General features: G+C 47.6%; 1 protein-coding gene across 11 annotated transcripts; it reads right to left on the bottom strand.

The window, feature by feature from the left end:
* Positions 1-1,303: 1,303 nt before the first annotated feature.
* LOC542697 (indeterminate domain p1) lies at positions 1,304-8,387 on the bottom strand. 11 transcript variants are annotated; one of them, XM_008650781.4, is made up of 5 exons: positions 8,059-8,387; positions 7,153-7,238; positions 6,802-7,039; positions 6,150-6,549; positions 1,304-2,717 (listed from the first exon to the last, which is right to left on the bottom strand). In XM_008650781.4, the coding sequence occupies exons 3-5, from the start codon at positions 6,950-6,952 to the stop codon at positions 1,628-1,630; spliced, it is 1,641 nt and encodes a 546-aa protein (XP_008649003.1). In that variant the 5' UTR covers positions 6,953-7,039; positions 7,153-7,238; positions 8,059-8,387; the 3' UTR covers positions 1,304-1,627. The 11 variants fall into 11 exon arrangements, with proteins under 11 accessions (XP_008649003.1, XP_035817075.1, XP_020396172.1 ...); XM_035961182.1 differs by having other exon boundaries at positions 6,811-7,039; XM_020540583.3 differs by having other exon boundaries at positions 7,159-7,238.
* Between the last annotated feature and the right edge of the window lie 785 nt (positions 8,388-9,172).

The following is a 9,172-nucleotide window of genomic DNA, read 5'->3' as shown; positions in this document are numbered from 1 at the left end:
AAGCATATAGGCTTTTACAAGTAAGCGATGGTTTTGATAATATTGGATGTATGAAGCGGGATCTTCAGAACTACTATCGGGGACTTAGGGAGAAAATAAAGAATGCAGATGCTCAGTTATTTGTGGCACAAATGGAGAGGAAGAAAGAGGCAAATTCGGTCTTCTTCTATGATTTTGTTGTGGATGAGGATGGAAAGTTAGTGTATATATTCTGGGTTGATGCTACATGTAGAAAGAGTTATACTCACTTTGATGATTTATTGTCGGTTGATGCAACATATAGCACAAACCAATACAATATGAAATTTGCACCTTTTACCGGTGTGAACCATCATATGCAAAGGAAAGAATGCAAGGAAAGACATGAAGGAGGCACCTGTTTAGATTAATTTGTTGTGGTTTGCTACCAAAGTCTGAATTTTGTTTTTGAATGTAACCTAAATGTTGCCTCTGTATTTTGCTACAAAGTCTGAATTTTTCTTCTCAATGTTCATTTGAATTTTTCATTTGTTTAGAATCAGGAATGCTAATACACAAATTTCATGCCTTGCTAGAGGAATAACCACTGAGAGTTACAATTGTTAATATCAATTGTACAGATGAATCTGAGCAATACACAAATTTCATGCCTTGCTCAAAAGCTTTTTTTACAGGCATCATTGGAATCCATGAACTAACACACAAAACACAACCGGACAAGCTCAGAAATCCTTGAAGGATGGAATCAAGGATGGAACGTCGTGGAGTCGCAGAGGAGGATGGCGGCATGAGCAGCAGTCAGCAGGGTGGCAGTTGTTGCCAGTCGATCGGCGAGGGAGCGGGTTGCCGGAGTGAGCTGCGGTCGGCTGGGCCGTCCGCGTGGGCCGGCGGGGGTTGGTGCCGTGGGCGGCGATCAGAGCGATAGTCGTCGGAGGGGCGCCAGGCGGCGGTCGGCCGTGGCGGGGCGACGGTGGCACGATGGAGTTTCAAATGGAAAAGCTAAAATGAAGAAGCAGGGGAATTCTGCAACATTGCAACCGAGCGTGATGAGCTGAGCGCGGGGGTTCTTTGAAAAAAAGACTTGCTGTCGTTGGTTTGTCAGATATGTGAACTCGATGCGCGTTGTGCATTTGTACACGGGCCATCGTTTGTGCACCCGATACGGAGCTGAGGATGTTAGGGAGGGCCGGAGGGGTGAGGCCTGACGGTGGCACTGGTGTCAGACGGGAGGCGGCGACATCGATGGAACCCTCAGACTGAAAACCAACCGTACATGAAAGCACGGTTATGATACCACTACTATAGCAGAGAGGAAACCAGTAAGTATTATGCATCAAAACAAAAAATAACTAGATATACTGGCATTTAATTTAACAAATTGTCCAGCCTTCTCTGCTATTAGTTCTTCATCGATTCTTCCATGATCCCTGGGAGGAGGGAGCTACAATAAACAAGGATCAATATTCATGCAGCATGCAGCACCATAAACATATGATGGTTGACGGCCTCATTTGTCATTTTGGGCGCAAATGGTCTCATCTTTCCATAGTCGTTTGCTTAGGCTGTGCTACTACTTACCTTGCATGCAATGCAAGAGCCTCTGCCCAAGAGTGGAGCATAATAATGCTCGTTTCGGATTTCGATTCGCCTACTTCATTTCTGTGTCCAATGAGCCCATGCCAATGCCCGCGGCACCGCCGTGCCGCAGCGGCAGCCCTGCCGCGCCACCCATGCTCCGCACGACGCTGCCGCCGACGCCGAGGAAGTCTCTCGTGCTCAGCTTGCTGTCGTCCATGCCCGGGAAACCCCCGCTGAACGCTGTGCCAGCAGCTCCGCTCCCGGAAGCTGCGAGCGTGTTCATCAGGTCCCGGAACTGGCTCTCGTTCTCGGCCTGGGAAGTGCTCCTCGCCGAGGAGCTCTCGCCGGCCATGAACCCAGCAGCTGCTCCGGCAGGCCTCCCGTTCAAGGTGCCGCCGGCGCTACTACCAAGCCCCCTGAGCAGAGAGTTCACGTTGCCGCTGCTCGTCGTCGCGCCCATCTGAGCGGCCTTCTGCAGCAGCGCCGTCGCCGACATCTGCGCCGGGGCAGCGGTCTCGGACGAGTTGTACAAGGAGGAAGAAAAGCCGGCGCTGCTTGCCATTTGGTGGTTTCCCATTAGGTTCCCGGAGAAGATGGCCGCTGATTCCGTGTTAGCGCCGCTGTTGCCGTGCTCGCTGCCGTCACCGCGGACGTTCCCGCCAACGGCACCGTTGAACTGGTCCGGGAACACGAGGCGGGCATCCTGACCGCTGCTCCCGCCAGAGAAGAACCCCAGGTTGAGGAGGCCGTTACTCCCCGCCTGGTGCTGCTGCTCCGGCAACAGCATCAGGCCGTGGTAGGCCTGCTTGTTTCCGTGGAGCAGAGAGGTGTGGCCGGATAGGCTTTGATGGCCGTCCTCGGCGCCGCCGAGGTAGAACGGCGAGGAAGACGATGATGTCGGTTGCGCGCCGCGGAAAACGGGGGAGCCGGTGGACGACTGCATGAGGTGCTCGAACTGCGCCGTCGGATTGTTGCTGATGGCGGTGGTGGCCGAGGAGTGGGTCTGGTCTTGGAATGACTGCAACTGTGATGTGGCCATCCCGGAGAGGCCGAGGGCCATGCCGCCAGTGCCATACATGCCGGCGCCCATGGGCGGCACCCGTGCGCTCTCCTGCGCTAGTGCATCGCAGAACGCACGGTGGGTGATGAAGCTGTCCCTCCTGCAATGCCAAGCAAGTTAAGAAAAGAAAACATCAAATGCTGACTAGACAATTAATCTTTGTAAACTGAATATCATAAAAGAAAATATGCAAACGGGAATCAGTACTTCTACGCAATAATGTGCAAGCACGCAGAATCTATCAGGGGCCTCGAAAGAAAAAAAACTAATTAAGTGCACTGGGGAAAATAGCAAATTAATCTGTGAAGACTTAAACAATAACGTCCATTGGAAAAAATTGACTAAATTTGAATGTGTTACGAAATATCTTCTTGTGAAAATCTTTAGTCAATGTTTTAAATCTACGAGTAAGACTTTTATTGAGTAGCCTCAAAAACAGTTAATAGCCTCAAATTAGCATGCTATAGTTAATAGCCTCAAACATTATTTAACACTTGAACCCTTCTACCACCATCTCAATAATCTTTATAAAAAACCCCTAACAAACCATAGTTATATCTGTGGTTCGATCGTAATCTAATAGATCACATAGTTTGATTGCACGCTTGCATAGAAAGCCTGCTTGCAAAACAGTCGTTGCCAATTAGCACATGCTATAGTGGCTGCTATAGCCAGAGATTTCAAGCCTTGGTAGATATGTAAATATGTACGCAAAGGGTTTATTTTTAACCAAGTGAATTTTAGTGCTTCCTTGGTCCATGAATGTACATGTATATGACATATATATTTTGTCTAGAAAAAAATCTAATTACATAACCAACACAATTAGTCAAATAAGATATTATACTCAAATTATGTGTAAGTTTATTAGGATCTAAAACTTGCATTACTCTTATATATTAATATATTTATGTTTTAAGTACCTTTGAGATGATAGTTTTTGGAAATTAGCAACATACTACAATACGGATTAATTAAGAGTGGAGGTGTATTCTGTATAAATTGTGTCTAGTTAAAATACACCTTATATTCTGGAGTGATGGACTAGTAAGCATTAACGCATTACTAAGGCCCTAAGGCCCTGTTTGGATCCTCACAGCTAATTGTTTGCCACTAGTGGCTAACAATTAGCCGGCAAATAATTAGCTAGCAACAATTAACTAGGATATGTTTAGAGTCTTGGCTAATAGATGTCTTTTTCACTCTACACGATTTATTAGCACCTATTAGCAAGGTCAAATGACTAATGGGTAAACAGTTTGCCCGACCTCCGGCTAACAATTAGTCAATTTATTAGTCAGTCTGTTTGGAGAGATCAAGGTTCTAAAATTAGTCGTCAAACTATTTGCCACACGGATCTGAATAGGGCCTAAGCCAGTCACTTTTATTTCACGTTCCACACGGAATTTTGAATTGCATATGTTGTTCTATTTGCTTGTCCGAAACAGCAATTTATACTGACCGAAGGGAGTGGTAGTGTATTAGTTATTCAATTTTCCTATGTGTATTTTATGATTTATTGTTCCCCTTTCAATCTGGTGAGTGCGTTGGTAAAGTTCTCTCTCTCTCTCTCTCTCTTGTATCTGATTATTAGATGTCAACCATGAAATAAAAGGAAAAAATATACATGTTGAGGAAAAATGAAAAGCAGTGTGTACCCAATAATCGACTTCCCAAAATAGATTTCTTGAGGCCAGTCTTGATTCTCATGAAACTCGTTTCACTATACGAAACAACAACTTTGATTATCTATCTCTATTTATATGTGGTAACATATTTGCTAATAAGGGTCTGAGATGGCCGGCCCTGTTCTATTTTGTTTAGCTCCGTACGTTCCCAACTTGGCTAGCCAAACAGAGATGGCTCTGCAAACTCTACTCAGAAAAAAAAAAGGTCGAGTAGTTGTAGGTTATTTATGGATCTCTATTCCATGATGGAGTAGAGTTAGTGGTGCAGTCCCAAACATACCTTAAGGCCTACTTTAAATACTTTAGTATTGAAGTGGTTTCTAGGGATTAGAGAGTGTATAAATCCCGAATAAGTTAAAAACTCTCGCAATACATCTCAATCCACTTGAACCCCTCTCATTACTAGAATATCCAAACTAGCCCTAAGTTGGTTGGTTGCTTGTTTAATGTCCATGAAACACTCATTGAGACTAGCTAGCCTAAAGACCATCGCCAGGTTTGAACTTAATTATTGACTTGATTCTTCCCAAGCTCGATCTTCTTCAGCAAATTAAATGGGAGAACACATAACAAAAAAAAAGTAAGCTAGATCCACTCTGTCTGTTGCCAAGTTTTCAAAAGAAATTGAAATACGATTCCCCGAATTTCTGTAGTTCCCTAGAAATTTCTGAAACTTATTAGGTGTATAATGAAGGTGTTTATCTCAGACAAATAAGTAGCTGGTCGAATTTCATTGCCCAGATTAGAGCACGGATGGGTCGAATGGCAATGCAATGGGGGATCTATCTATCCTTGGACTCGGTCGCCGCTCGTGGCATGCATGCAGTGTTTGCTACTACTACAAATAAACGACGACGACGACTACGACGGCATGAAAAGGATAGAGATCGGGCCGGCCGTGGGGGATCAGCTGTCGTCGCTGCATGCATGCATGCGCGACGCATCCCATCCGGACCGCCAGCCCAGACCGCATGCTGCTGCCATGGCCGTACGTACGTGCAGCTCGCGAGACACGCTATATCATGTCATCACGTGAACAGGTGGGGATCCACGGATCGAGATACTAGACGGAGAGGAGAGCTGAGCTGGGGCAGCATAGCATAGCCCTGCAGGGTGCGGATTCCGAGGCCAAAAGGAGACTGGCTTTTGTCTTCTTCTCGTGCTCCCAGAACGACCAGGAGGCGCGCGCCACGGGTGTCCGTCCCGAGACAACCGGACATCGATCTGGCTGCTTATACTGAAAAGATAGGCTTGTAGAAATAATACTAGTAGTAATATTAGTTGTATTTATTTTAGAACCAAGGACGTACGTAGCCGGCAATTCACGTGTGTGGTGACCCGGTTTCTGTCTCTGTACATCTCTCTTCCCCGGTCGGGCGGGTCAGGATGGATAGATGGTCCAGAAAATAAAATCTCAAGCGCGCAAAAAGGGATCTCCAAGTTACAATTTCCAAACAAGAAAGGCAGGACGGACACGGACACGACGGGCCAGAAGCGCACAGAAAGCAGGTAGAGTAGCTAGCTTGCTCGCTTTGCCGGCGACACAACCCTAAACCCTAACTCCCATGCAAGTATCAAATCACCATCACCACCCTCGCATGCCTTTCCGTGCCCCGCGTTTCAAAGTCTGGATTTCATCATGACTCAATCATCATGCATGCATATACACACACATCCCGCGTGCATACTTTTTATTTTTATATATTTCACTCGAAAGGTAAATAAGCGCTGTGCTGTCTTCTGCTCTCTCTCTCTCTCTGTCCAGAATTCCAAATGTAGAGACGACGAAGAATAAATCGAACTGATGAATTCAAACAGTAAACTGAACTGAATTCGTGCCGTACCTGGAGAAGAGGGTGCCGCAGTCGCAGCGGTACTCGCGGGTTCCGCACGTCTTGGAGTGCGCCTTCCAGTCGGACTGCACGGCGTAGCGCTTGTTGCACTTGTCGCACTTCCACTTCTTCTCGCCGTGCTTGCGGCAGTAGTGCTTCTTGATGCCCGTGAGGTCGCCCAGCGCGCGGGACGGGTCGTGGTGCACGCACGTCGGCTCCGGGCACAGGTACACCCGCCGCCGCGTCTCCTTGGGGTTCTTCTGCTTCAGCTTCCACGGCAGGTTGTGCCCGCGCCGGTGCAGCTGCAGGTTCTGCTCCCGCTGGAACCCCTTGTTGCACACCTCGCACACGAACCGGTTCGTCGCCATCAGCGTCTTGGGGGAAAGCGCGATCACCTCCGCGTCAGGGTCTGCTGCAGGGGCCGGCCGACGATATGAATGATGCCCATGCATGCAAAAGCAAGCAAGCAAGCGTGTGTTTAATTTGTCATTATCGTATGATTGCTAATAATTGGTTCTCTTAAACATCAACGACACCTGCTAGTAATTGCTAATAATTGGTTCTCTTAAAGATCGGCCAGAGCTAGCTGGACCGAAGAATTTGATGAATTGCCTAGAGATCAATTAAACAGCAAATAACGAATAAGGCCAGCCAGGGTACTTGCTTGGGTTACCGGGTTGGTTCCGCTTCTTCTTGGGCGGCGGCGCGGCCGGGTTGTTCACAAGAGGAGGAGGCGGCGCCTGCTGCTGCTGCGGCTGCATCTGCATCTGCCCGTCGCCGAGTCCGAACAGGTGGGCAGACGAGGCAGCTGCCATGTTGGAAGCAGCTGTACGGTATTCTTCTCTAGCTCCCTCTTCTGGCGTACGTCCAACGACGACGACGACCACGGAGTATCTAGCTAGCTACAGGAGGAAAGAAGGAATCAGCAAGCAAGCTAAAGATCGATGCCACCACGCACCGGCCGGTCACAGCGACTAGTCCAAGTCACGCACACGCTGTGCCTGTGCGTGTGTACCTCAACCTCTTGTTGGAATGGAAGCTAGCAGTCTACCTGACTCCACTCGATCCGGCTCCTTCCGCACAAGCGATCGATTGATCGATCTAAAAGACAAACGAGAGAAGAGGGAATTAGTGTCAAGCTTAGACAAAATTAATTCCATGCATGCATCAGCTATACATGTGTCTGTATATACATGATGTGTGTTGTGTGTGTCTATATATATCGTATCTATCTATCTATCCATCCAGGAAGGATCGGACAAATTGATGAATGCAAACAAGCAGTACCACAGTATATATGTACTGCAGGCTGCAGCACACTCGAAAGAAACTCATGCATGGACATGGACATGGACACGGATGGATCTGTGTGCCAAAGAGGACGAATTAGTGTCTCCTCTCTGCACAGCAACACACAACAAATGAAAAGCGAGTAATGGGGAAAATGGAGGAGCTGATGACGATGAGGCCGGCCGGAGCGAGGAGGAAGAAAGTCCAAACAAACCCAGCCGCGCGCGCGGCTGATGCACTCGTAAACAAAGCGCATCCCAAAAAAAAACTAGGATGAGAGAAGCTAGCTACAATAGCACAAGGGCCGGCCGGTGAGCCACCTCGCTATAGCAGGTGTGTAGGTAGCTAGGGAGAGGCCATCATGTGGAGAGCTAGGTAGGAGAAGAGAACATGCATGGAGATGCATATGCAAGAAACCAAATAGAGCATCATCAACAAATACTAAGCACATCTCTCTACCTCTAATATAGCAAATTAAAGAGAGGAAAGAATCAAACAAACACAGAAAACAAAGAGGGGGCCGGGATATATAGGGAACAAAGAGAGAGATGCATCCATGAGCAGATATAATCGAAGCTACACCGAACACGAACTAATCAATTAACTCTGAAAGGTGATTGAGAGAACTAACCAAGGGCTGCCGCAGCTACGCACACGGCATCGTAGCTAGCAACCGGAGCATGCGCCCTTGGAGTTCGAGATCTCTCTCCCTCTAGGACCAAGTAGGAACGCGGCGGAAGGGAAAGGGTAGAGGAGGAGGACTGAGTGGTGGTTGGTTATGAGCACTAGCTTCTCTATCGCCTCACACACACACTACCCCATGATGCTCAGCTCAGCTCGATGGAAAGGCAAGGCATAGCTAGCGCTCGCTGATGTAACTAGGGAAAGGGCTGCAGTGCAGGCACGGGGTGAGCCATCCACGACAGTGACCTGGACGGTGGGGCCCACGTGTGCCCTGTCTAGGACCATCGGAAGATGCTCATCCGGTCATCCCTTTCATCCCCGGCCCGTCTCTCTCTCTCTCTCTCTCTCCTCCCTCTGAATCTAGATGTTTTCATATACTGTACGTAACCAAGATTATGTGAGGGCATCATATGTGAAATAAGATTCGGCCGGCCTGAAACATGGAACTGATAGTAACTAAGTACAGTACGTATATATCACGGGCTAGATAAACCATTGACTGAGAACCACAAGAAATTCCCCGCCTCTCTCTTTTGTTCCACACACGTCTCATCCATGTTCTACGCAATTCGTGACAGGGGGAAGAAGACATCGGAAGATCATGGTAGTTTCTCTTGTCGTGAAACATTCCATACATGCAATCAATTAAATGCTAGGTTTAGTCTTATTGGCTTCACCATTTTTATAATTACGTCTCATGTATACCAATTTTGTAGACCAAGTAGATTCTTTCTTTGTGAAATCAACGATATGCACACTATTTGTGAACAAGCACGCGCGCGCACACACACATATATACTCCATATAGCTAGATGCACGCGCATTACTTCGGTTTGTATCTATCACATGGGTAAATTTGTTTAAACATGATACTTGTTCAAACACGTTCCAAACTTTTACAATGAGCATCCGAAAGTCCTGAGCGGCTTGTGTGAGGATGGTGACGATCCTCATGACTTCATGCCTCGTAGCTATGGTGGACGGCATCGCCATGGCGGGTGCTTGCGCCGGTACACACCTCCCCTCAATCAAATAACTATAATCTCGAGTCGAACCCATGT

The sequence above is a fragment of the Zea mays genome, chromosome 1 (assembly GCF_902167145.1).
Source record: "Zea mays cultivar B73 chromosome 1, Zm-B73-REFERENCE-NAM-5.0, whole genome shotgun sequence".
In the NCBI taxonomy this organism is placed as follows: domain Eukaryota; kingdom Viridiplantae; phylum Streptophyta; class Magnoliopsida; order Poales; family Poaceae; genus Zea; species Zea mays.
This window is presented reverse-complemented; position numbering and strand designations above follow the sequence as displayed.

Bases quoted from the DNA above. Each gene is read 5' to 3' on its own strand.
- LOC542697 (XM_020540574.3), bottom strand. From the start codon at position 7,683: ATGCGCTTTGTTTACGAGTGCATCAGCCGCGCGCGCGGCTGGGTTTGT. The intron at 7,239-7,424 runs GTACTGCTTGTT...TTTGTCTTTTAG, and splicing joins TGCAGTACATATATACTGTG to ATCGATCAATCGATCGCTTG. The intron at 2,718-6,149 runs GTACGGCACGAA...TTGGCATTGCAG, and splicing joins TGCGGCACCCTCTTCTCCAG to GAGGGACAGCTTCATCACCC.